The 26,102-nt window shown below is 47.4% G+C and overlaps 1 protein-coding gene across 1 annotated transcript; it reads right to left on the bottom strand.

The window, feature by feature from the left end:
- Positions 1 to 448: 448 nt before the first annotated feature.
- On the bottom strand, positions 449 to 26,102 carry LOC116506823 (NACHT, LRR and PYD domains-containing protein 3-like). The gene is made up of 7 exons (XM_032214746.1): positions 25,844 to 26,102; positions 23,328 to 23,651; positions 13,643 to 15,332; positions 8,140 to 8,310; positions 6,804 to 6,974; positions 3,799 to 3,969; positions 449 to 1,016 (listed from the first exon to the last, which is right to left on the bottom strand). The coding sequence occupies exons 2-7, from the start codon at positions 23,608 to 23,610 to the stop codon at positions 887 to 889; spliced, it is 2,616 nt and encodes an 871-aa protein (XP_032070637.1). The 5' UTR covers positions 23,611 to 23,651; positions 25,844 to 26,102; the 3' UTR covers positions 449 to 886.

Raw genomic sequence — 26,102 nt, 5'->3', positions numbered from 1 at the left:
AATACCACTTTATAAAGCCTTGGGAAGGCCACACTTGGAATAAGGTATTCAGTTTTGGTATGGAAACTCCAGAAAGGGTGCAGAGAAGAGCAACAAAGAGGATGAGGGGACGAGAGACTAAAACATAGGAAGAACGGTTGTAGGAACTGGGTATGTCTAGTTTAACAAAAAGAAGGACCAGGGGAGACAGGATAGCAGCCTTCCAATATCTCAGGGGCTGCCACAAAGAAGAGGGAGTCAAGCTGTCCTCCAAAGCCCCAGAGGGCAGGACAAGAAGCAATGGGTGGAAACTAATCAAGGAGAGAAGCAGCCTAGAACTGAGGAGAAATTTCCTGACAGTTAGAACAATTAATCAGTGGAACAACTTGCCTCTAGAAGTTGTGAATGCTACAACACTGAAAGTTTTTAAGAAGAGATTGGACAACCATTTGTCTGAAGTGGTGTAGGGCTTCCTGCCTAGGCAGGGGGTTGGGCTAGAAGACCTCCAAGGTCCTTTCCAACTCTGTAATTCTATTCTAAATGTTGAATAAACTTCTTCCTCTTCAAGCAGTGACTTTAGTATCATTTTTATGCGAATCCTGGCTCAATCCTGGACCAAAATGTTCTTCTGACAAGCTAGTTGGGGGTTTTGAAAGAGAGAGTTCATGCTCTTGGGGGCTTCCAGTCGAGAAGACCTTCCACATGGCCAGGTTCCACTTGCTCTTAAGTCCAAAGGGCCACCAGAACCTCATAGCCAGGCAGGTGAATCAGCTGTATGGTTGTGATGCAGTAAGTAATGCAAAAGGTGAGCTGATCTGGCCTTTGAAGGTTTCCACACCTACCACCCATCTCACCAAGCTTCCAACCCTTCAGGGGCAGAAGGAAAGCAGGGGGGGGGACTCCACCCTTACTCTTCAGTCCCTGGGAAGCGGGGGAAATCTGGAGGATAGTAGGGAGTCAGAATTAAACCAGGATGCCTCGCACAAGCTGCCTGCAATTTCCCCTTCGTATTTCGGTTGAACGATTCCATTGTAATTCTGGAAAGAGGAGAAACAAATCAAAGCGTCAGGATTGGGAGACTCTCCAGGACACAAATTGGCTTGCAAATCTCTGCTCATCAGCAGCTCTGCAGGGGTTTGGCGGTCGGCCTCTTCTCCAAATCCCCCGAAGAAGAAGAAGCCGTGGATGGGAACTGATCAAAGAGACAAGCAACCTGGAACTAAGGAGAAACAATGAACCAGGGAAAGAGCCTCCGGAAGTTGTGAATTCTCCAACAATGGAGGTTTTTAAGAGGAAATTGGACAACCATTTGTCTGAAATGGTAGAGGATCTCCTGTGTGGGCAGGGGGTCGGACTAGAAGACCTCCAAGGTCCCTTCCAACTCTGGTATTCTGTTACTCTGTTATTCTGTTTTTCTGTTAGTCTGTTACTTTGTTATTCTGTTGCTTTATTCTGTTACAATGTTATTCTATTACTCTGTTACTCTATCCCAGGGATGGCGAACCTATGGCACGCGTGCAACAGGTGACACGCGGAGCCATTTGTCAGGGCACGCAAGTTCACCCTTTTAAAAAGCCATTTTTCGCCCTCCCCAGGCTCCAGAGGCTTTATAGGAACCTGGGGAGGGTGAAAAGAGCTTCCCCTGCCCCCTCCGGAGGCCCTCCGGAGGCTTCGTGAGCTTCCCTGAAGCTTCTGGAGCGCAAAAACCTGGCCCTACGGGCAAACTGGAAGTTCGGGAACAGACTTCCGGTTTGCTCTGAGGGTCATTTTGATTGCTCCAGAGGCTTCGGGGAAGCCTCCTGAAAGTCCCTGAAACCTCCGGGGGGCTTCTGGGGGGGCAGGAGAGGCTGTTTTTGCCCTTCCCGGGCTCCTATAAAGCTTCTGGAGCCTGGGGAGGGTGAAAAAAGCATGCAAAAAATGGGGAGAGCGCCTGTAGTGTGCGCATGCACACACTGGGTGAGTCACACATTGCATTATGGGTACAGCACACCCACACACAACCCCCCCTGCACTCCCCCCACTTATGGCAGGCGAGCCAAAAAAGGTTCGCCATTGCTGCTCTATTCTGTTACTCTGTTATTCTTTTACTCTGTTACTTTGTTATTCTGTTACTCTGTTACTTTTACTCTGTTATTCTGTTACTGTTATTCTGTTACTCTTATCCTGTTCCCCTATTATTCTGTTACTCTGTTATTCTTTTACTCTGTTTCTTTGTTATTCTGTTACTCTGTTACTTTTACTCTGTTATTCTGTTACTCTTATTCTGTTACTCTTATTCTGTTCCCCTATTATTCTGTTACTCTGTTATTTTGTTGCTGAGACTCATGTTGGAAGAGGTCAGGCTTTCGGGCAAAGATGCCAGTTTTGACAGCTTGCAGATCATCTGATGCCCATTGCTGGGAGCTGAAGGGTTGATGGCACCAACTGCTGAGCAGGGCAGCACAGATTCATGAGCCACATGGCCTTGTTTTTGGAAGTTGATACGTGTATTACCCCACCAGCCAGGTGGTTGGGTAACACCTCTTAACAAAACATTATACAGAGATTAAATCATCTTTATTTCCATAGCAGCTCTTGGGAGACTAAGAAATGGAACTCATCTGCACTAGAAGAGGAGAATCAGCTTAAGATGGCAAAGATGCCAGCTCTGTTCCCACTCAAAGCTCAAAGGACTTTATTTCGGTCGTTGACCAAACTCCGCTAGAAAAATGGGTTCAGCAGAAGCCACGCTGAATGTTAAAGGCCAGAGCATTGTTCCTGGGGGTAACAGAATAACAGAGTTGCAAGAGACCTTGGAGCACCTTCCAGCTCTTTTGAAATAATTATTCGTTGTTATTTATAATATTGGGAGTGGAGTTGTGTGGTGGCCTAGAGGCGGAGCTCTTGACTCACAATCAGGAGCCTGTGAGTTCGATCCTGGGTGCTGGGGTCTGCCCACAGCCTGCAGAGTTGGGCAGTGAGGAGGCTGGGGAGGAACATGGGTTCTGGAGTCTGAGGAAGGCTTGGATGAGGGCTCTGCATGGAAGGCAGAGAAGGGGCCAAGGTAGTCTGGTGGTTTTGTGCTGCCTCCAGAGTCTGGCATCAGTGAGGCAGAGGACCAGTGGGAACCTGTTCCCACTTGCGCGCATGTGCAGAGCTGCCAGAAGGCAAGAACAATTAAGACAAAAAGGGTGACTCGAGAGTAAGGCTTGGAGGTGATTGGCCCCTCCCATAAGACATAAAGGAGGAGCAAAGGGACGTGAGCCTTTGCAGGAAGCAACTTTGTTGGTTCAAGCTCTGAGAAGCTCCGTTTGACTCTGTGCTCCCTTTGGCCTTGCAAAACTGATTGGCAGTCAGGTCTCTGGCAGCGGTTCAAGGGAGAGAAAGGCGGGTCCTTATCAGCCTTACCCTGAAAGACTGTGGCAGACTTCCGTAGGACTCTTCACAGACTGTTTGGGACTCATTACGGGCTGTGAATGAACGTAATTTGCAGCCGTCTAAATAAAAAGAGGGTTTTTGGAACTAAGCGTGTGGTTTTTATTGTCTCAGGAAGCCTCTACACTAGGTAGAGGCAGATATTTCTCTCTCTCTCTCTGGGCACAATGAGAATGTATCTGCTGAACAAAACTCCTCATTGGCAACAGGAAGAGCATCCGGCCAGTAAACACTCAGCTCCATTCAGTTGCCTAGACTCCACCCTGCAGGGGATTATGGTGTCGTTAAAAAGAAGAAGATGATGATTCATCATATTGATAGCAGTATTCCGATATTTGAGGGGCTCCTACAAAGACAAGGAGGTCGAACTATTTTCCCGGGTCCCTGGGAGAACTGCACACTTACATTAACTTTTGAAGCTTGCAGTGTCTTTGTCTCAATCCTTGGCATAGCTGCCTGACCCCTTCATCTCCCAGGCTGTTATCCCCCAGGTTCAGCTCCAAGAGGCTATCGCTGGTTTCCAAGACGGAGGCCAGGTCCCCACAGGCACCGGCGGTCAGGCCGCAGGAGTGTAAGCTGCAATGGAAGGCAAGGACACTCATGAGTATCGAGCCGAGTTTCAGTACAAAACTAGTCATTTATTAGGAGCGCCATTAGGCAATATCTGTTCGCAGTCAAGTCTATGCTTTGTTTGAGTTACAGCTGAACTTTACCCCTGTTCCTCCCCCTCCCCTCAGTCTGTGTCATAAATCACATTCCCCTATGAACTGCACTCCTCCCAAGCCTGCTGCAGTTATCTGAGATCCTGAAAGTATGCGTGGAATGCGATCTCTCCCCCCACTTCTCTCACTATGGCAATGCTAGGAGTTGACACACAATGTAACACAATTCACGGGGGAAAGCAAAGACAGAACCGAAGGTTGACTAACTTTAATGCTCTTTTGCAAACCAAACAAGCAGCCATCCTAATGTGGCGTTTTGGGTGCTCTTCGAGGAGTCCTTGACTTACAACAATTTGTCTATTAGTGACCATTCAAAGTTACAATGGCACTGAAGAAAGTGACTTACGACCATTTTTCACTTATGACCATCACAACATCCCCATGGCCACATGAACAAAATACGGAAGTATTTTGATAATAATAATAATTGTATACATAGGTATTAGATTGATGATATGAGATTCTACATAAATTGCAAGTGAGGACACTTGTGAGGTAGCGCAAAAGTTTTGTAACCAATCGACATGCTGTATGTAACTGGAGGATGGTTTTTATGGTGGCTAGAATTGCATTTGCTAAAAATTTGGAAAAATGAGAAAATACCAACGCAGGAGGAAGTTATTCATAAAATAGTGGAATGTGCTGAAATGAGTAAATTGACATTTGAAATTAGAGAACAGGAAAATAAACAATTTTATAAGATATGGGATCTATTTTATTGATTTATTCAGTTTGTATGCCGCCCTATTCCCGAGAGACTCAGGGCGGCTAACAATCAAAAAGGGAGGGGGATACAGAATAAAAATAAAAAGACAAAGACATTTAAAAAACCACAACAGTCATAACCTCGGATGGGGCTGGAAAATTCAACAGCCCCAGGCCTGCCGGAACAGCCAGGTCTTATCAGTGGTTAGATTAAAAAAAAAAATGGAAATGAAAGATGTTAAGAGAATGTTATAAATACAAGAATAATAGAATGATACAGAATATCATTCTATTCTGTGGGACGATCTACCCGCAGAGATCCGGACCCTCCCCACTCTCGCGGCCTTCCAAAAAGCCACCAAAACCTGGCTGTTCCGGCAGGCCTGGAGGGCTGTTGACCTCTTGAGTGAGGTCCAGCCCCCCCCAGTTAAGTCGAGTGTACGGTGTGTTCCTTTTAAATTGTTCTCATCTTTCCCCTATTTTTTATTTTGTTTTATCTTGCATTTGTAAGCCGCCTGGAGTCCTATGGGATTGGGTGGCATATAAGCTTATTAAATTACGAATTAATTAATTACGAATTACAAATATGACATAAAAATATATTAATTATTGGATAGATTTAAGATGATGTAATGAATTGTTATAATATAAATGAATCCAATATCTACAATATCTCGTTTAAATTGAAGGAATAATAGTGATAGTCAAATAAATGTGGTTCAATGGTAATAATGTATATAAATATATTTGACTTGATAATACGGGATTTCCTATAAATTGTAAGTGAGGACTATGGAAAGGATGCACAAAGACCTTGTAACCAATCGACACTACACTGTATGTAGCGGAAGATGGTTCTATGTTGTATGTCTTGTTTGTCTATCTAAAAAAATACGGAATTTTGAAAACTGACTCACATTTACGACAGTTGCAGAGCCCTGGGGTGTGTGGTCTTTTGCAACCTCCTGACAAGCAAAGTCAAGGGGGAAGCCGGGTTCACTTAACAACCGGGTGACTCACTTAACGACTGCTGTGATTCCCTTAACCAAATGGCCAATAAAGAGCCCTCCAATGGGTTGGGGGTGAGGGGGGGAACCCCAACAAATGTCTCACGTAGCAACAGAAATTTTGGGCTCGATTGTGGTCGTAAGTCAAAGGCTTGTCCTCAACCTGCAACCGATTCATTCAGCAACAGTCCCAAGGTGTGATGGTGCTGGGTGGATGGTGCAGAGGTGGGTTCCTATGGCTTTGGCCCGATTCGGCCAAATAGGTGGTAACTCGGCCGGACATGTGACCGTAACCGGTTCTATCCTGGGCGCCTCCATCATTATTTTCTGTTCTGCACATGTGCAGAACAATCTTCATTGAAAAAATGTAATTCCCTCTCCCCCCGCTTTTTAATGGTCTGCACATGCCAGTCCCAGAGGTGGGCCACATTTCGCACAAACGGAGGCATTTTTGCCTTCCCTCAGCCTCCAGAAGCACTCAGCGGGCTTCAGCAGGGCTGGGAGAAGGCAAAAATGCCCCCATTTTCCGCCCATTTTTCATAAAAATGGAGACATTTCCCCCTTCCCCCAGCCCTGCTGAAGCCTGCAGAGTGTTCCTGGGGGCCGGGGAGGACAAAATCTATTTGTTTCTTAGGGTAGTTTGCAGGCCCACCCTTAGCTCTGGGGAGGCTCGAGCCCCCCCCCCCCCCGTCAAAACTTTGTGCCATCATTTTGGTGGGCGTGGCTTGGTGAGGGGGTCATGTGACTGAGTGTGCGTGAGTGACGTCAAGTTGGCCACACCTACCTCAGTCACATGCCCCCATCTAGCCACGCCCACCGAATTGGTAGTAAAAAAATTTGAAACCCACCCCTGGGATGATGGGTGGAGTTCCAGCCCTCCCAGAATTCCCAGATTGCCACCGGAGTCAACCCCTTGTCCAAGGAATCCGAAGGCAGGACAAGAAGCCACCGATGGGAAGTGATCCAGGACACTTACATGAGTCTCTGCAGCGGGGAAGACGGGGACTTCAGCCCTCGGCACAGCAGCTTTGCTCCCCCGTCGCCCAGGGAGTTCAGCCCCAGGTTTAGTTCTAGGAGGGAAGAGCTGGATTCCAGGACTTGGGAAAGGGGCCGACAGGTGGCAGCTGTGAGGTTGCAGGAGGGCAGCCTGTAGGAGACAGAGATTTGGGGAGGGGGGCGGTGAAGGATTTGCACCGGGATGATAGAATCATAGACTCCCAGGGCTGGAAGGGACCCTGGAAGTCTTATCCTCCATCCCCTTATACAATACAATACAATAGCAGAGTTGGAAGGGACCTTGGAGGTCTTCTAGTCCAACCCCCTGCCTAGGCAGGAAACCCTATACCATTTCAGGAAATGGCTATCCAACATCTTCTTAAACACTTCCAGTGTTGGGGCATTCACAACTTCTGGAGGCAAATTCTGTTCCAATGATTAACTGTTCCAACTGTCAGGAAATTTCTCCTCAGTTCTAAGTTGCTTCTCTCCTTGATTAGTTTCCATCCATTGCTTTTTGTTCTGCCCTCAGGTGCCTTGGAGAATAGCTTGACTCCCTCTTCTTTGGGGCAACCCCTGAGAAATTGGAAGGCTGCTATCATTTCTCCCCTGGTCCTTCTTTCTCTTAAACTAGACATCCCCAGTTCCTGCAACCGTTCTTCCTATGTTTTAGTCCCCAGTCCCCTAATCCTCTTTGCTCAAGTCCTTCTACTATCCCAGACAAATGTTGCCCAATCTTTTCCTGACAGCCTTAAGAGGATTGATTGATCGATATATATAGATACATACAGATATAGGTGTGTACACACACAAACAAACGCACACAATATAGATATTAGATAGATGGGTGGATGGAGAGATGGAGAGATAGGTAGATGCACACATACACATACATACATAGAGATGGAGGATGGATGAATAGCTGGATTGATGGATAGAGAGAGAGAGATGATAGTGAAGGATAGTTGGATGGATAGGTACACAGACACACACAGATGGAGGATGGATGAATAGATGGATCGACGGATGGACTAATGGATAGAGAGAGAGATGATAAGAGATGGATGGTTGGATGGATAGATAGATAGGTAGATAGATACACACTACACACACAGAGAGAGATGGAGGATGGATGAATAGATAGATGGATAGATGGATGGATGGATGGATAGATAGATAGATAATGGATGGATGGATGGGCGGATGGAGAGATGGAGAGATAGATAGGTAGGTAGGTAGATTTAAATTTAAAGGGGATGAGGGAATGAGACCTTCCCATTTGGTCCCCCACCCCGGGGGGAAGTGAGGCTGCTCACCTGAGGCTCTGAAGTGGGCAGGTGGGCTGAAGCAGCCATTCACACAAGGAGGAGACCCCGGAATCCTCCAGGGGGTTTTCACCCAAGTCCAGACTGCTCAGCCTGGCGTTGGTCCGGGCGACGGGGGCCAGGGCTTTGCAGGCAGAGGGGGAGAGGCCACAGCGGTTCAGCCTGTGGGAATTGGGAGACACACGCACACACAAAATATGATGGAGGAAATCAGCTGACACAAACACAACATCCAGGTAGAACAGGGACAGTGAACCTTTTGGGCACCAAATGCCCAAACTGCGCGTGTGCATGTCCAAACTGAAAGGTGTGCGCAGATGCGCAGACATGCATGCGTGCATGCACACATATGCCGCAGAGACCCAAAGACCGGCTGGATGGGGGGGGGTGTGTATCCCAGCACCAGCAGTGGAGCAACAGGTGAGGTCCTTTTCTTTCGTGAGCTTCTGTTCGTTGTTTGCAGGGAAACAGAAGCTCACGGAAGAAACGCCCCACAGAGATCTTGTTTTTTTCCCAAAGAAAGTTTTTTATTTTTTGTTACATATTTCAATTTCTTTTGTGAACAAAGTCTTGTCCTGGTCCCCCCCCCCTTTGCATCTTCTATTAGGCATATTACATTTTACATCATATTTTCATTTTATCTTTCAGTCATCTTATTTTTATTCCATATTCTCCCGCTTAATTTAATTTTTTTTCTTAATATATAAACAATATCCTTTTGCCTCTCAAAGTTAATCAAATTTAACATATCATTTCCATCCATTATTCTATTTTAATGTTAATGATACATATCCTCAAGTTTAATTTTATATAGTAAACATTTCATTTAATTATTTCATTCATTTCATTTCCCTTTATTTGTATGCCGCCCTTTTCCCTGGGGGGACTCAGGGCGGCTCACAGTTCAAAAAGGGGGGGGGGGGGAAGGACAAACAATTTTCCAACATGAAGACAATACAACATATTGAAAAAGAAAACACAACAGTCACACAATTCGGGTGGGGTTAGAATCTTAACCCCAGGCCAGCTGGGACAGCCAGATCTTTAAAGCGGCGCGGAAGGACTGGAGGGTGGTGAGGGTCCGAATCTCCATGGGGAGCTCGTTCCAGAGGGTCGGAGCAGCCACCGAGAAGGCTCTCCTCCGGGTAGTTGCCAGTCTACACTGGCTGGATGATGGAATTCGGAGGAGGCCTAATCGATGCGATCGTATCGGTCTGGTGGAGGTAATTGGCAGTAGGCGGTCTCTCAGATACCCAGGTCCACTACCATGAAGGGCTTTGTAGGTGATAAGTAGCACCTTGAAGCGCACCCGGAGATCAACAGGCAGCCAGTGCAGCTCGCGGAGGATAGGTGTTACGTGGGTGAAGCGAGGTGCACCCACAATCGCTCGCGCGGCCGCATTCTGGACTAGCTGAAGTCGCCGAATGCTCTTCAAGGGCAGCCCCATGTAGTATTCCAGCCTAGAGGTCACAAGGGCACGAGTGACTGTTGTGAGAGCCTCCCGGTTCAGGTAGGGGCGCAACTGGTGGACCAGGCGAACCTGGGCAAATGCCCCCCTGGTCACAGCTGACAAATGATGTTCAAAGGTCAGCTGTTGGTCCAGGAGGACTCCCAAGTTGCGAACCCTGTCTGAGGGGCGTACAGTTTGACCCCCCAGCCTGAGAGATGGAACACTTGGCCAATTCGCGGGAGGGAAACACAGCAGCCACTCGGTCTTTTCTGGATTGAGCACAAGCTTGTTGACCCCCATCCAGTCTTTAACAGCCTCCAGACCCTGGCTCATCACATCCATCGCTTCGTTGAGTTGGCACGGGGCGGACAGATACAACTGAGTATCATCCGCATACTGGTGGTATTTTATCCCGTGCCGTCGAATGATCTCACCCAGCGGTTTCATGTAGATGTTGAATAGTAGGGGGGATAAGACCGAGCCCTGAGGCACCCCACACGTTAGGGGCCCAGGGGTCGATCTCTGCCCCCCAACTAACACCGACTGCGACCTGTCCGAGAGGTAAGAGGAGAACCACTGCAAAATAGTGCCTCCCACTCCCACCTCCCGCAGTCGTCGCAGAAGGATACCATGGTCGATGGTATCGAAAGCCGCTGAGAGGTCAAGGAGCACCAGGATGGAGGCAAAGCCTCCGTCCCTGGCTCTCCAGAGGTCATCGGTCAATGCGACCAAAGCGGTTTCTGTGCTGCAGCCAGGTCTGAAGCCTGACTGGAAAGTTAGTTAGTTAATTAGTTATCCACAAGTGGTAATTTTAATCTATATCCCACACATTTTACTGAATATCTGCTGTTGACGATATTTACTAAGTTTCATTCTATTCTCCTAGTAAATCCTTTTCTTTCTTTCCTCCATTTTCTCTTAGTTTCTCAGGAATTGCATTTCTCTCATATTCTCTTCTCTCCACCCATTTAATACAATACAATACAATACAATACAATACAATACAATACAATACAATACAATAGCAGAGTTGGAAGGGACCTTGGAGGTCTTCTAGTCCAACCCCCTGCCTAGGCAGGAAACCCTACATCACTTCAGACAAATGGCTATCCAACATCTTCTTAAAAACTTCCCAGGTTGGGGCATTCACAACTTCTGGAGGCAAATTCTGTTCCACTGATTAATTGTTCTCACTGTCAGGAAATTCCTCCTCAGTTCTAAGTCGCTTCTCTCCTTGATTAGTTTCCACCCATTGCTTCTTGTTCTGCCCTCAGGTGCCTTGGAAAATAGATTGACTCCCTCTTCTTTGTGGGAGATATTGGAAGACTGCTATCATGTCTCCCCTAGTCCTTCTTTTCATTAAACTAGAGGTACCCAGTTCCTGCAACCGTTCTTCCTATGTTTTAGTCTCCAGTCCCCTAATCTTCTTTCTTGCTCTTCTCTGGACTCTTTCTAGAGTCTCAAACATCTTTTCTACATCGTAGCAGCCAAAACTGGATGCCGTATTCCAAGTGTGGCCTTCCCAAGGCATTATAAAGGGGTATTAACCCTTCAGGTGATCTGGATTCTCTCCCTCTGTTGATGCAGCCTAGAACTGTGTTGGCTTTTTTGGCAGTTGCTGCACACGGCTGGCTCATATTTAAATCATATTTGCCTAGTTTCTTTCTTTTTCTTGATCTTAACACCGCAGAGACCTTCCCAGGGGCGATGGTGCCAGCAGAGAGAGCTTTGCGTGCCATAGGCTCCCCATCATGGAGGTAGAACAAGGAGCCTCAGAGGGAAACGAATCAAGGAGAGAGCCAAACTAGAATTGAAGAGGAATTTTTTGACAGGGAGAACAATGAACCAGTGGAACCGCTTCCCACCAGAAGTTGTGGGTGCTCCAACACTGGAGGGTTTTAAGAACGCATGAGGCAACCATTTGTCTGAAGCGGTAGAGGGCTGTGATGGCCAACCTAGGGTCTGTGTGCCAGGGGTGGCATGTGGAGTACTCTCTTTGGGCACACACACACCATTGCCAGCTGCTCTTCTGGTTTCCGGCATGCGTTCGGCCAGATGATCTTTGTTCATGCTGGAGCCCCGGAACCCTGAGGACCAGCTGCACATCGGCCACCTCATCTTCAGATTTCCGGCACTCTGGCGCACGCGAAGAATAGCTGGCTGGCACCCATGTGCATTCCAGAAACCCGAAGGCCAAGTGGCCAGATGGTTGTCCAGTTTTTAGGGCTCCAGAGCGCGCAAAGGCCATCTGGCTGGTTCACACATGCGCACCGGCCAGATGGTCTCCGAGTTTTCAGGGCTCCAGCGTGCGCATTTCGGTTTGGGTGCTTGGTGCCGAAAAGGTTCGCCATCATTGGTTTAGGGCAGTGATGGAATTCCTTTTTTGGATGCCGTGCCAAAAACAGGGGGAGCATAGCGGGGGTCGTGCGCCAGCATGCCACACCCATAATGCTATGCATGCAATCAGCAACTAGCCCCCTGCTTTTGCCATGGTTTTTTCGCCTTCACCAGGCTCCAGAGGCTTTCTAGGAGCCTGGAGCGGGTGAAAACAGCCTCCCTGGATGCCCTCTGGAGGCCTCAGGAGCTTCCCTGAAGCCTCCGGAGGGCAAAAAACGTATCTAGGGGGAACCTGGAGGTTCAGGAATGGTGACTTCCGGTTTGTCCGTAGGGCTGATTTTCGACCTCTGGAGCCTTCAGGGGCCTTCAGGAGGCCTCACTGAAGGCCCCATAGGGCGAAAAACCGTTCTATGAGCAAACCGGAAGTCTGTTCTTGAATGTGTGGTCTGCCCATAGGGCCGGTTTTTCGTGCTTTGGAGGCTTCAGGGAAGCCTCCGGAGGGCGAAAAATGGCCTCAAAAGAAGGCCGAAGTCAGCTGGCCAGTGTGCCTGCGTGCCCTGACAAATGGCTGTGTGTGCCACCTGTAGCACCCATGCCCATAAGTTCACCATCACGGGTGTAGGGTTTCCTGCCTGAGCAGGGAGTTGGACTAGAAGACCTCCAAGGTCCCTTCCAACTCTGTGATTCTGTGATTGCCTCGTTTTCATACTTTGACGATCAGCCATCGGGTGAAGGTTTTTCAACCTTGTCCACTTCGAAGACGGGTGGGTTTCAACTCCCACGGTTGTTAAGCAAATCCAGCTTCCCCATTGCCTGTCAGAAGGTCGCAAAAGGGGATCGTGTGATACCCCCCCCCCCCAGGACACTGCAACGATCATAAACATGAGACAGTTGCCAAGCGTGTAAAGTTTGATCACGTGACCCTGGGGATGCTGCAATGGTCGTAAGTGTGAAAAACAGTCCTAAGTCACTTTTTTCAGTGCCCTTGTAACTTCGAACAGTCACTAAATGAACTGTTGTAAATCAGAAAGAGGGATGGGATTCAGCCTGTTCGGGCGAGCTGGAGGCTAATTTCATCTGGTTGGATGAACCGGTAGTTGGAAGGAGTGGCTGGCTAAAGGAAATCCTCCGGACCCAGGGACGGATGCTATCACCCTCCCGGAGGCTCAAGGAAAGCCTCCGGAGCCTGGGGAGGGTGAAAACACCCCCCTCATGGTGCAGGGACTGAGTAGGCCATGCCACCCATGGCCACACCCAACCAGCAACCTGGCAGACAACCGGTTGCTAAAATTTTTCAATCCCACTGTCAACTCATAAAGTTGCATGATGAGGAAAGGGGGGAGCGCATTCCACTCATACCTTCAGCTAGAGTCGGATCTCAGATTACTACAGCAGGCTTTGGGGGGGTGCACCTCACTGGAGAATGTGATTGAGGGGAGGGAAGGAAGGGGGTAAAGTTCAGTTATAATTCAAATGAGGTTAGATCTGACGGCAATGGGGTATTGCTGAAATGGTGCTCCTAATAAACGACTGTTTTGCTTTTGAAACTTGGCTCGAGGCTCATGAATCAATTAGGGCCTCTTTTGGAAGCCTGACAGCCACCCTGCTCAGAGACTATCGGTATTGATTGCGATCCAGGACAAACAAATGATATATATTTTGAACCCATGGCCAACTCAACTGTCCCTTGGGCCTCCTTCTACTTACTGGATCTCTGAAGATTTCAGGAATCCTGGCAAAAGTTGTTGGAATCTTTGTGGTCCAAACTCACAGCCAGAGAGACGGACCGAATTCAAAGTTTCAGCAGCTGACAGGCAAAACGAGAAAGCTTCGAAGTCCAGCCTGGTCAAAAGTTGTGTTCTGAGATCCAAATTGTGGACGTCCTTCATTGCTCTCTGGGCAAAGACGGAGTCCTTCATGTCATAAATACAATGACACAATTCCAGCAGAACCTCTTCCCCTTTAAAGGGGTGAGTTTTGGCTTCCTGATCCACCCACCTTAGCAATTCTGGCCAAACTTTAGTCCTGGATAGTTTGAGGGACCACGATTCTTGAAGGACACTCATCCTTTCCACGTTGCACAAGCCGTAGAGAAAACGGATCAACACGAGGTACCTGCTGGTGCGCTCCTTCCGAACTCCAAATACCTCACTCAGGTCTCGGTCAGGTGCCCCAGTGGTCCCCTCCGTGTCCAGCAGGTAGAACAAGGCTGCAAAGAATTCCTGGGAACTCAGGTGGGTGAACCTGTACAAGGTTTCCACCTGAACATCTTGGTGGAAGACTTTCCTATTTGCAGAAGGAGAGTCTGAAGTCAAGTAATAATCCAAGCCACGTTCCTTTAGCTCTTCTTCACGGAAGACCAACCTTCCGTGGAGAATTCCATCTTTTGCTAAAGAGCACAGCTCTTCCAGGTGACGTGGCCTGGAATTGGTACCCAAAAAACTCAAGAGGAGACGCAGGTGAATTTCGGTGAGTGTTGCAGTTTCGGGGATATCTTGAAGGAGTTCTGCCTGTGGGTTTTGTTGGAAAATGGAACCAATGACCCAACAGGTTGCGGGGAGGAGGCACATCCTGAAAAGAGTTTCATTTCTTTGAACCAGTTCAAAGATCTGGTTGGCTTGTTCCGTATTTTGAAAGACGTGGCGGAAATATTCCTTCCTCTGAAGAGGGTCAAAGCCCAACACATCTACCAGGAGTGGTGATCTCAGACACTTCAACAGCGGGCTCCCACCCCCCATGGGCCTTGTGGTCACCAGGAGATGACACTTGGGGAGGATCTTTTTCTTGAGCAGACCCATCAACAGGTTCACCACCTCTTCCTTTCGATGGGGATCCTTGTCCAGCATATCTGTTGGGACATCAGAGAGCTTCAAGTCCTCGAGACCATCAATGATGAGGAGGAGCTTGTCTTGGTTGGCCAAAACGTCCTCCGTGGAAACCATTCCTGGAGGACAGCCATTGAGGATCATCTCCATTGCACTCATAAGCTGGGTGCCACATCCGAGGGCGTTGCAAGAGATATAAAAGGCGTAATCAAACTTAGTTGGCCATAGTTTATCAGATGCCCAGTCCAAGATGAATTTCCACGTGGCTGTGGTTTTACCTACCCCAGAAGGTCCAAGCAACAGGACAGTTTTTGAGTTTTCTCCTTCAGGATGGGGATGAAATAAGTTCTCCAGATCAACCTTCGGGCCATCTTCTCGATGGTTCTTAATCTCCTGGTGCTTTCTTTCCACAGCCATCACCTCATGACCTTTCGTGGGCAGATCTGCTCTCCTTTTCAGAAGAAGTTCTACAAAGTCCTCTCGGAGGGACATCCTCCGACTGGGGTGAGGGCCGAGTTGAGGAAGATTTTGAAAAACCTCTTGGATGTGCCTCTTATATTTCCTCCTGCGATCTATAGAAACACACCAAAAGAAAACATTCCTCATTCAGCGGCAGACATCATACATTGACTTACCACAGTTCATTTACTGACCATTCAGAGTTATAAAGGCAATGAAAAAAGTGACCCATGCGCGTTTCCCACACTTACAAACATTGCAGCATCCCTGTGATCACTCTGTCGGGTTTCCTAAAAACGCCCTAATTGATTCATGCGTATCGAGCCACGTTTCAATACAAAAGTAGTCATTTATTTGGATCATCATCAGGCAAGGCCTTTTGGCAGTCAGATCTGAGCTTTGTTTGAGTTATAGCTGAACTTTACCCCTGTTCCTCCCCCTCCCCTCAGTCTGTGTCATAAATCACATTCCCCAATGAGGTGCATCCCTCCCAAGCCTGCTGCGGTAATCTGAGATCCGACTTTAGCTGAACGTATGCGTGGAATGCGCTTTACCCCCCATCTCTCACTCTGGCAATGTTAGGAGTTTGACATACACATGATCAAAATTCAGATACTTGGAAACCGATTCATATTTATGACGGTTGTATTCAGGGGCCGTGTGTTCACTTTTTGCGACAAATAAAGTCAATGGAGAAGCCAGATTCACTTAATAACCATGCCACTCACTTAACAACTGCGGGGCTGTCTCCACAAATGGTGATGAAACGTTGCCAACCAAATTGCCATGCTTGGAACTGGAACCAACAGCCCAGCTACCAAGCCGAGCTACTGATATTCAGACCCATCAAGTTATTCTAAGCTCCCCACTGCCATTTTTTAAATATTTTTTTTTAATTGAATAAACATTAAAAACATTGGATATAGAATGACGTTTCTAGCTTCGTCATTTCCATGCATATTTTAACATAACAACAAACTTATCGTACATCGCTACGTTAAGCTTTTTAACACATCCCTTATCCTCCTTTATATATTTATCTATATATTATTCATTTCCAATTTTACAATCCTCAAAATGTTCTGTTACGATTCCTTTTCCTCATTTCCAACCATTGATACATTTTGTTCCAAATTTCATAATATTCTGTCTCGTCTCTATTTTTGATTTCTAGTATCAAGTCTGTCCATTTCTGCACAAATCAAAATTTTCTTTATTACCTATTCTTCGGTGGGGGCATCTCTGTTTTTTCCCCAATTTTGTGCATAGACCAACCTTGCTGCGGTTATCCCATGCAACATTAAATATGTCACCCCTTATCTATATTTTTCTTTTATTATTCCTAATAGGAATAGTTCTGGTTTTAAATCTATCTTTTGGTCTAACATCTCTTCCAACCACGTCTTTATCTGACGCCAAAATTCCTTGGCTTTTAGGTTTAGGTTTATTAGATCAGTGTTTTTCAACCACTGTGCCGTGGCACACTAGTGTGCCGTGACATAGTGTAAGGTGTGCCGTGGGAGAATTACTTTATATATAGTCAATATAGGCACAGAGTTAATTTTTTTTAACATTTTCTAATGGTGGTGTGCCTCGTGATTTTTTTCATGAAAAAAGTGTGCCTTTGCACAAAAAAGGTTGAAAAACACTGCATTAGATTTATATGCCGCCCTTCTCCCAAGGACTCAGGGCGGCGTACAACATTAAAAGAAACACATAATACAAAAGTTAAAAAAAATTAAATAGAATATCCCAAACCCAATTAAAATTGACAATGACATTTTTAAAAAAAAATTCAAATTAAAATGAACAGTGATCAATAATTTATTTTGTTTTGTTCAGGCCAGGCTGGCTTGCTGGAAAAGCCAACGTTTTAGGGCGCTTCGGAAGGACCGGAGGTCGGGGATTATACGAAGCTCCGGGGGCAGCTCATTCCAGAGGGAAGGGGCTCCCACAGAGAAGGCTCTCCCCCTGGGGGTCACTAGGCGACACTGTCTGGCCGACGGCACCCTGAGGAGGCCAACTCTGTGGGATCGCACTGGACGGTGGGAGGCTACCGGTGGCAGTAGGTGGTCTCGCAGGTACCCTGGGCCTAAGCCACGGAGGGCTTTACAGGTCATAATTAGTACCTTGAATGGCACCCGGGAGACAACCGGCAACCAGTGCAGGCCGCCTAAAAGGGGTGTAACATGGGAGCAGCACGTTTTGTACGTAACCACCACATGCGATAAAAAGATCCTAAAGCCAAGTTATATTTCCAACACTGCAGAGATTGATTCTTATTCGTTTTTGCTAACCTTGTGGGAGGAAGAAGCCACCTATAAAAAAATTTGTACAAGTTTTCTTTATAGGAAGTGGCTATTGTTAGTTTTCTATTTCTCTCCCATAGATCTTGCCATTTATCCAGTTCGATGTTATAACCAAAATTCTTGGCTCATGTTACCATAGTTTTCTTCACTTCTTCTTCCGCCATTCCCACTGCCGTTTTCTGATCTCCTTGGCAGTCAAAGCAGCAGCTGGAAGAATGACACAATTCCCGCCCACCGTCTTTCACCTGGGAACAACCTGGCTGCCAGATGTTCTACTAACTGTAGCTTTTGAATCATTTTTACAGTCCCAGCAGAGCAGTAATCTAATTGAGAGGTGATAAGGATTTGAGGTATGATTGGCCAAGGCATCCTGGTCCAGATAAGCGTATAAACAACCACAGAGGACGAAGGTTTCCTGGCAATAACTTCTCCCGTGGTTCCATCTGGAGTTGGGCGTTCAGATGTTTCTCCTTTAAGAGGGCAGCAGCTCTATCCAGACCTAGTTCTGGAACCATCTCAAACCAGAATGTTGTCACACAAACAGCAACTCCATCTTGCTAGGGAGTGAGTTAGTTTCTACTACACAGACGTTCCCAACTTCAGAGAGAGTTTGGGAATATACCTACCCAAAGACATACATAACACACATATGGTGAAAAAGTAAGGTTCTACATTTAGGCAAGAAAAATGAAATGCACAGGTACAGGATAGGTGGTACCTTGCTCAACAGTAGCAACTGTGAGGGGGATCTTGGAGTCCTAGTGGACAAGCATTTAAATAGGAGCCAGCCGTGGGCAGCAGCTGCCAAAAAAGCCAACACAGTTCTAGGCTGCATCAACAGAGAGAATTGAATTGAATTTATTGCACTTATATGCCGCCCTTTTCCCCGAAGGGGACTCAAGATCACGTGAAGGGTTAATACCACTTTATAAGGCCTTGGTAAGGCCACACTTGGAATACAGCATTCAATTTTGGTCACCACAATGTAGAAAAGATGTGGAGACTCTACAAAGAATGCAGAGAAGAGCAACAAACTGGAGGCTAAAACATATGAAGAACGGTTGCAGGAACTGGATATGTCTAGTTTAATAGAAAGAAGGACCAGGGGAGACATGATAGCATCTTCCAATATCTCTCACAAAGAAGAGGGAGTCAAACTATTCTCCAATGCACCTGAGGGCAGAACAAGAAGCAATGGGTGGAAACTAATCAAGGAGAGAAGCAACTTAGAACTGAGGAGGAATTTCCTGACGGTGAGAACAATTAATCAGTGGAACAGAATTTGCCTCCAGAAGTTGTGAATGCTCCAACGCTGGAAGTCTTTAAGAAGATGCTGGATAGCCATTTGTCTGAAGTGGTGTAGGTTTTCCTGCCTAGGCAGGGGGTTGGACTAGAAGACCTCCAAGGTCCCTTCCAACTCTGTTATTCTACATACACAAGCTATAGACATACATATAAAGCAGAGGTGGGTTTCACATAATTTTCACCACCGGCTCACTGCACACCAAAACGTGCGCAGCCTTCCACACATGCCTTTTGTTTGTGCGTGCATCACTGAAAAAAGTGACTTAGGACCAGTTTTCATACTTACGACCTTTATAGCATCCCGGGGGGGGGTGTCACATGATTTACTTTCGGACGCTTGACCACTGATTCTTCTTTATGACGGCCACAGTGTCCTGGGGTCATGTCATCCGTCCCCCTTTTGCAACCTTCTGACCAGCAAAGTCGATAAGGAAGCCAGATTCATTGACCGACCAGGTGACCAATTTAACAGCTGCAGTGATTCACTTAACAATGGAGGCAAGAATAGTCATAAAATGGGACAGAACCTTCTAAACCAATTTCTCACAACATAAATTTTGGGCTTGATTGTGGTTGTAAGTTGAGGACTACCTCTATATACCATATTTTTCAGAGTATAAGATGCTCCTCCCAGCAATTTTCCTCCTTGCAGCAAACAGCAAACAGTACAGACGACAGACACTGTTTGTAGTGTTACATTTCAGACAGTACAGATGCTGTTAAAATTGATGTGGCTTTCTGGAAGTACATAAGTTCTTCTCTGCTATTTAAAAGGAGAGACAATAGCACTGGGCCTCTTCAGACCAAGCATCTATTTTTAAAAGCTTCTTCATTTTGTTAAGCTGTCCAGAACAATAATAAAGCAGTCTTTAAAAAAATAAGTCTGAAAACGTGAACATTCTATAGGCGTTTATAGTTATTGACTTAACCTCCTTGCAGCAAACAGCCTGATTAGCACAAGGGGGAAAAAATCTGCTTCTGCCTCCCAGCAATTTGCCTCCTTGCAGCAAACAGCAAGTTTCGCTTTCACTTTCAGCCTGGGCCTCCCGATCATCAGCTGTTTCAGGCTGCAGGGATTTCCATGGCCTATTGTAGCTTCCGCAAGCCCCCGTTTTCCCCCTTTGCTGCAAGGAGGTAAATTGCTGGGAGGCAGGGGCCAAAGGGTGGGGGGGCGGTGGGTGGGTGGGGGCTACATTCAGTGTATAAGACGCACCCAATTCTTCACCCTCTTTTAGGGGGGGGAAGAGGTGCATCTTATACTCCCAAAAACACGGTACCGCTACCATACAGATATATGCATATGGTACACACACACACACACACGCACACACGCACCCCACTGTTCACTTTGAAAGAGGAAACCTGAGAGTTGACAAGGTTGAAAGTTCCATTGAACCAGACTGTGGCTGAATCTGAATGTTCTGCTTCGGATACCGTTAAAGTAGGGCGTAAAGTGAGATTTGGACATTAAGTGTGAAACCTACTGGGTCAGGCTGGACAGCCTCTCGGGGGCCCTTTGCTCCTATATTAAAAAGCCACACAGGCAGAGTTACAGCTTGCAAAAGAACAGGAAGCAGGTGCCTAACCGCAGAGTTCAATAGTCTCCCAAGACCACAAGGCTCAGCTAAAGTTCGCTCAGAGACACGTACTCGGTATCTATGACCCAAGACAAAGGGAGAAGTAAGACCCCCCGTCCCCTTTATGAGGCTTCTCTCCTCCTCAAGGTAACCACTAAGAAGTGAGTTAAGTGTTTCCGTCTTACGCTGCCTTTCAGAATGTATAAGGACGCCTGCTTCGATGAAGAAGGGTGTTCAGAACTTGCAATGCTAAGCCATTTCGCTAACTTTCTGAACCTGGCTGCCAAAAAATCTTTTCCTGTATCCTGAGAAGTCTAACGCCTGTCATTTTCTGCAACACCGTGAAGCCTCATCGTAGAAGGTAGCAAGGAAAGCAGGCCGTGAAGAGGACAAGTAGCATCCCAGACAATCCTGCGGACTCCGTTCAAGGACCACTTGTATGCTACGTCCAGTGTGGGATTCAGCCATGTCTCACCTATTCGGGAGAACCGGATGGTAACTTTCTAAGCAGTTCAGAGAACCGGCGGTTGGAAGAAATCTCCTTTTGTTTTTTCCCACTTTCCAGGGCTAATCCTGTAAGGAAGGCAGGAAGGAAGGAAACATTCTGGTGTTGTTTCTAGCCTGATCTTTATTGCCCTGATTACAGAAACTGCCTCTCCGCTTAACCCTTATCACCATTGTAACAACTAAGGCGAAGTGCCCATCGACTTGAGTGACATTGACTTGGCCACGCCCACATGATCACATGACCACTGAGCCCCGCCTACCCAGCTGGTCATTAGGGCAGAGAACTGCAAAAGAATTCGCTCCATGTCTTTGTGGGAAACACGGAAGAAAGGAAGATTCGGGGCCCACCTTCTTTCAGACCTCTTGTAGCACAGGGCTAGAGCAGGGGCGCCGAACCTTCTCCATTTTAAGACTTGTGGACTTCCAACTCCCAGGATTCCACAAGTAGTAAAGTGGCCACCTCTGTGCTAGAGGATGGAGGGCTTTGAATGGGGAGGAGATAATGGATGGGACGTTGTGAAAAAAATTCATTCAATGTTCCTGAGGCTGTGCCAGCAAATCCACAGTCACAGTCAAGAAAGGTGTGCAGGATATTTCTTTTGAGGGCCTGAAAAAGAGGAAGAAATGGAGACTTGAATGGCATCTACTGTGGAGATGTGGGGCATCTTAGCAAAAATGTGAAAAATGTCAAGTCCCCACGTTGCCATGGGAGACAAGGAGGGGGAGTGCATTCCACGCATACTGTCAGCTGGGGTCGGATCTCAGATTACTGCAGCCGGCTTGGGAGGGGTGCATCTTATAGGGCAGGAGTCAGCAATCCACGGCTCCGGAGCCGCATGTGGCTCTTTCATCCCTCTGCTGCAGCTCCCTGTCGCCGGTCGACTACACAATTGATAGGGCTTTCAGTTAGGATAGGTAGAGGAAAAAGGATGCTGCACTAGGAGGAGACTCTATGGTGGGAGAACCAGACTTCCGGTCGACAGAGGAAAAAGGATGCTGCACTAGGAGGAAACTCTATGGTGGGAGAACAGGACTTCCAGTCGACAGAGGAAAAAGGATGCTGCACTAGGAGGAGACTCTATGGTGGGAGAACAGGACTTCCAGTCGACAGAGGAAAAAGGATGCTGCACTAGGAGGAGACTCTATGGTGGGGGAACCGGACTTCCAGTTGACAGAGGAAAAAGGATGCTGCACTAGGAGGAAACTCTATGGTGGGAGAACCGGACTTCCGGTCATCTCCATAATTGAATGGGGGGGGGGGTGTTCTGGTTAGGACCTTTGTGGCTCTTTGGGTGTTTCAGGTTGCTGACCCCTGTTATAGGGGAATGTAATCGTGACACAGACTGAGGGGAGGGAAGGAACAGGGGCAAAGGTCAGAAGTAAATCAAACAAAGCATAGGCTTGACTGCGAACATATCTTGCCTAACGATGCTCCTAAGAAATGACTTGTTTTCGTATTGAACCTTGACTCGATGCTTATGAATCCATTCAGGCATTTTTAGGAAATCTGACGAAGAACGGTTCGAGGAACCGGGTAGGACAGGGGGTGACATGATAGCAGTCCTCCAATATCTGTGGGGCTTCCACAAAGAACAGGGGGTCAAGCTATTCTCCAAAGCTCCAAAGAACAAGAAGCAATGGGTGGGAACTAATCAAGGAGAGAAGCAACCTAGAACTAAGCAGGAATTTCCTGACAGTGAGAACAATTAATCAGTGGAACAGAAATTGCCTCCAGAAGTTGTGAATGCCCCAACACTGGAAGTCTTTAAGAAGAGATTGGACAACCATTTGTCTGAAATGTTGTAGCGTCTCCTGCCTAGGCAGGGGGTTGGACTAGAAGACCTCCAAGGGCCCTTCCAACCAACTGTTGCAGAACAATTCCAATTGAACTGCGAAGAGCCGAGGTGGCGCAGTGGTTAAATGCAGCACTACAGGCTACTTCAGCTGACTGCAGTTCTGCAGTTCGGCTGTTCAAATCTCACCGGCTCAAGGTCGACTCAGCCTTCCATCCTTCCGAGGTGGGTAAAATGAGGACCCGGATTGTTGTTGGGGGCGATATATGCTGACTCTCTGTAAACCGCTTAGAGAGGGCTGGAAGCCCTGTGAAGCGGTATATAAGTCTAACTGCTATTGCTATTGCTATTGCTATTGAACTGCGCATGCGCACACAGCAGCCATCCAGTGCGCGCACACAAGGAAACTGGCAGTAACACCGGCTGAAACGCACCCCTGGTTTGAATCTAAAATGCCCTTGTAAGAAAATATTCACAGAACACTTCTGGTGCAACACTCAGACAAATCAACAGGTAACATGTCCTCACTGGCAAAAGGCAAGCCCTGTTGGATTTCTGCCTGCCCAGAAAAGAATCCAAAACAGAACGATGGCTTGTTCCAAAAGAAGCCAGCTTACCATTATACTTCCATTTTTGGAGTCGGGAGGCGGAATCTCGCATGTTGATGGCACGGAGGACTTTGACCATTGCGTCTTGCGCGCCCTGATCCCCGTAGGCCTCCAGGAGAAGCTGCAACACATCCAGTGTGTGGGCATCCTTTAACTTGGCCCAGGGGATGGGCTCCTTCTCCTCCAGGCAGGGAAAGCTGAGTTTATGCTTGAACCTCTTGAAATCTTCCCCGGAGAGGTCATCCAGGGCGAACAACAAAGCATCTTCCAGAGATTCGTGTGGTTCCTCCATTCCAGCTCAGGAAACCAGACAGGGGAAGAGGTTACAAGTTCCTTGAGGAGAGAGAGAGAGAGAGAGAGCAGGAAAAAGCTACTTGTAAATCATTCTCCTATTGATCACTGATTAACCACCAAGCGGCTAATTACCAACTGAGACCACACGAATCGACAGAGGAGCACAACGCGAAGAGGAAACGCGACAGCAGAGCTCTCGGAAGTGAATGCTTGCAATTGGTGGGGTTGAATTCACACAACCAGGCTGGGTGGGTTTGGCTAGGTTTTAACCTCGGCTGCCACTGAGGAGAGTAAGGTTGTGGGAATCCAGTGTGTTTCATTTGTGGACCAGCATATTCTACAGACAGAGAAGAAAGGTTTTTAAATTGCTTGTTTGAGTAGTAGGTTGTGTACGGTAGACACCCGGACAGATTTAACCACAGTTTCAGCTGGGGAACTGTAACCATCCTAGACCAGGCCAAGTCCTAAGGTGCCAGAGAATTCCTGCCAGCCTGGCATTCAGACAGATCGGCCATCAGGAGGCACATAGAGATTTATTTACTGATAGATTTGTTTTGTTTTGTCAAGCGTGTATAAGATAATAGAGATCAGCACATACCAGATTATAACCACATGAAATGAATAAATGGGGTTGTGAGGACAGGGACGGAAGGCACCCTGGTGCGCTTATGCAGGCCCCTTCCAGACCTCTGAGGAATGGGGTTAGGAGGTCGACAGTAGACAGTCTGAGGTTAAAGTTTTGGGGGTTTGGGGGTGAAACCACAGAGTCAGGTGGAGCATTCCAGGCATTGACCATTCCGTTGCTGAAGTCCTATTTTCTGCAATCGAGTTTGGAGCAGTTTATCTTAAGCTTTGTATCTATCGTGTGCTCATAGATTTGTTGTGGTTGAAGCTGAAGTAGTCATTGACAGGTAGGACATTGTAGCGGATAATTTTGTGTACTCCGCTCAGGTCGGATCGAACACAGCAAAGTTCTAAGTTGTCTAAGCCCAAAATTTTGAGCCTGGTGGCGTAAGGGATTCTGTTGTGAGCAGAGGAGCGGAGGAGGACTCTTCTCGTGAAATATCTCTGGACTCGCTCGATTGTATTAATGTCCGATATGCAGTGTGGGTTCCAGACAGATGATCTGTATTCGAAAACTGGTCTGGCAAAGGTTTTGAATGCTCTGGTTAGCAGCACAGTGTTACCAGAGAAGAAACTGCGCAAAATTAGGTTAGCAACTCTTAAATGCCTCTTTGGCGATGCTGTTACCGTGAGCTCTGGCACTTAAATCATTTGCGTTAAGATCCAACGTCTACTTGCCATTCCAAAGAGACAGTCAGCAAGTCAAAAGGAACCAAAACACCACAAAACGTATCCTCATGAGCAATCAATGAGCAGAGATTAACAGCAAGATCAACTTTAGACCAAGAAGCAAACAATGCCCCAATCCGGGAACTGCCAATCACACAAACATAAACAACAGGCTAACCAAGGGATGATGCAAGAAAAAAAGCTCAGAGGGCACTAGAGACCAACAGACATCCTCCTCCTCCTCCTCCTCCTCCTCCTCCTCCTCCTCCTCCTCCTGTCCATAAACCCCACCCCCTTCTAGTACTGATATTACCTAGTTGGGTAATGAAACATTTGCAAGAAGACAACCAAGGTCAGAAAGCATCAAGGACCCTACAGCCTTCCTCCTCCTCCTCCTCCTCCTCCTCCTCCTCCTCCCCTGTAACCCCCTCTTTCTGTCATTGATGATGTTATCTAATTGGGTAATGAAACGTCTGCAAGAAAGCAACCAAGCTCAGAGAGCACCAAGGACCTTGTAGTTGACGTTGTCCTCCTCCTCTTCCTCCTCCTCTCCCCATAAAAATTAGAAAACACGTTTTTAAGACCCAAGGGGGCTCATCCTTCTTTTTGAATGACGTATGGTGGCCTCTTGTGGTTTTCCCCTTCTTAATCCTTCACACCTTGGTCCTAACACTTTGGTGCCCCTCCCCAACCTAAGCACCGGGGAAGGTCTCCCGTGTGAAATCCAGCCACACGGAGAGAGAGCCGTTGCAGAACGTCCTCAGCAATGATGCTTCAGAGCTGACTCTGCTGAATCTTCCCCTCCATAACTAAAGCACCAAAGCCTTCATTAGTCCCCGCCCCTGGACCAACATTGCCAACATCCGTCCCTGCCCTGCAGTTTCTAAGATCAGAAGTTCTCCGTTTCCTGAGAAAGGGCAACCGAGACGCACACGTACCTTGGAAGGGTGGCGGTGACGGAGCAACGGACTGCCGAACTTCTGCCCTTTCTTTGTTTGAGTCCCAGGCCAGCATCTGACAGATTTCAAAAGTAGAAGTGAAAGCAGTGCGCTCTCCTTTCCTGCCTCCCCTTCTCGGCCTCCCTCTCATCGGATAGTGTGTGGGGGGGCGGGGGAGGAGGTCTCAGGATGAGATAATGGCTCAGAACTTTCCACCACGATCCCTCCCACTGGGAAAGGACCAGAGACTCACCCCTCC

Source organism: Thamnophis elegans, chromosome 3 (genome assembly GCF_009769535.1).
Source record: "Thamnophis elegans isolate rThaEle1 chromosome 3, rThaEle1.pri, whole genome shotgun sequence".
Taxonomy (NCBI): domain Eukaryota; kingdom Metazoa; phylum Chordata; class Lepidosauria; order Squamata; family Colubridae; genus Thamnophis; species Thamnophis elegans.
Note: the sequence above shows the minus strand (reverse complement) of the source record. Positions and strands in the feature narration are given on the sequence as shown.

Excerpts from the sequence above, each read along its gene's own strand:
- LOC116506823 (XM_032214746.1), bottom strand. The coding sequence starts at position 23,610 with ATGGAGGAACCACACGAATCTCTGGAAGATGCTTTGTTGTTCGCCCTG. Across the intron at positions 6,975-8,139 it reads TGCCCACTTCAGAGCCTCAG|GCTGCCCTCCTGCAACCTCA; the intron begins GTGAGCAGCCTC and ends TGTCTCCTACAG. Across the intron at positions 3,970-6,803 it reads TCCCCGCTGCAGAGACTCAT|CTTACACTCCTGCGGCCTGA; the intron begins GTAAGTGTCCTG and ends CTTCCATTGCAG.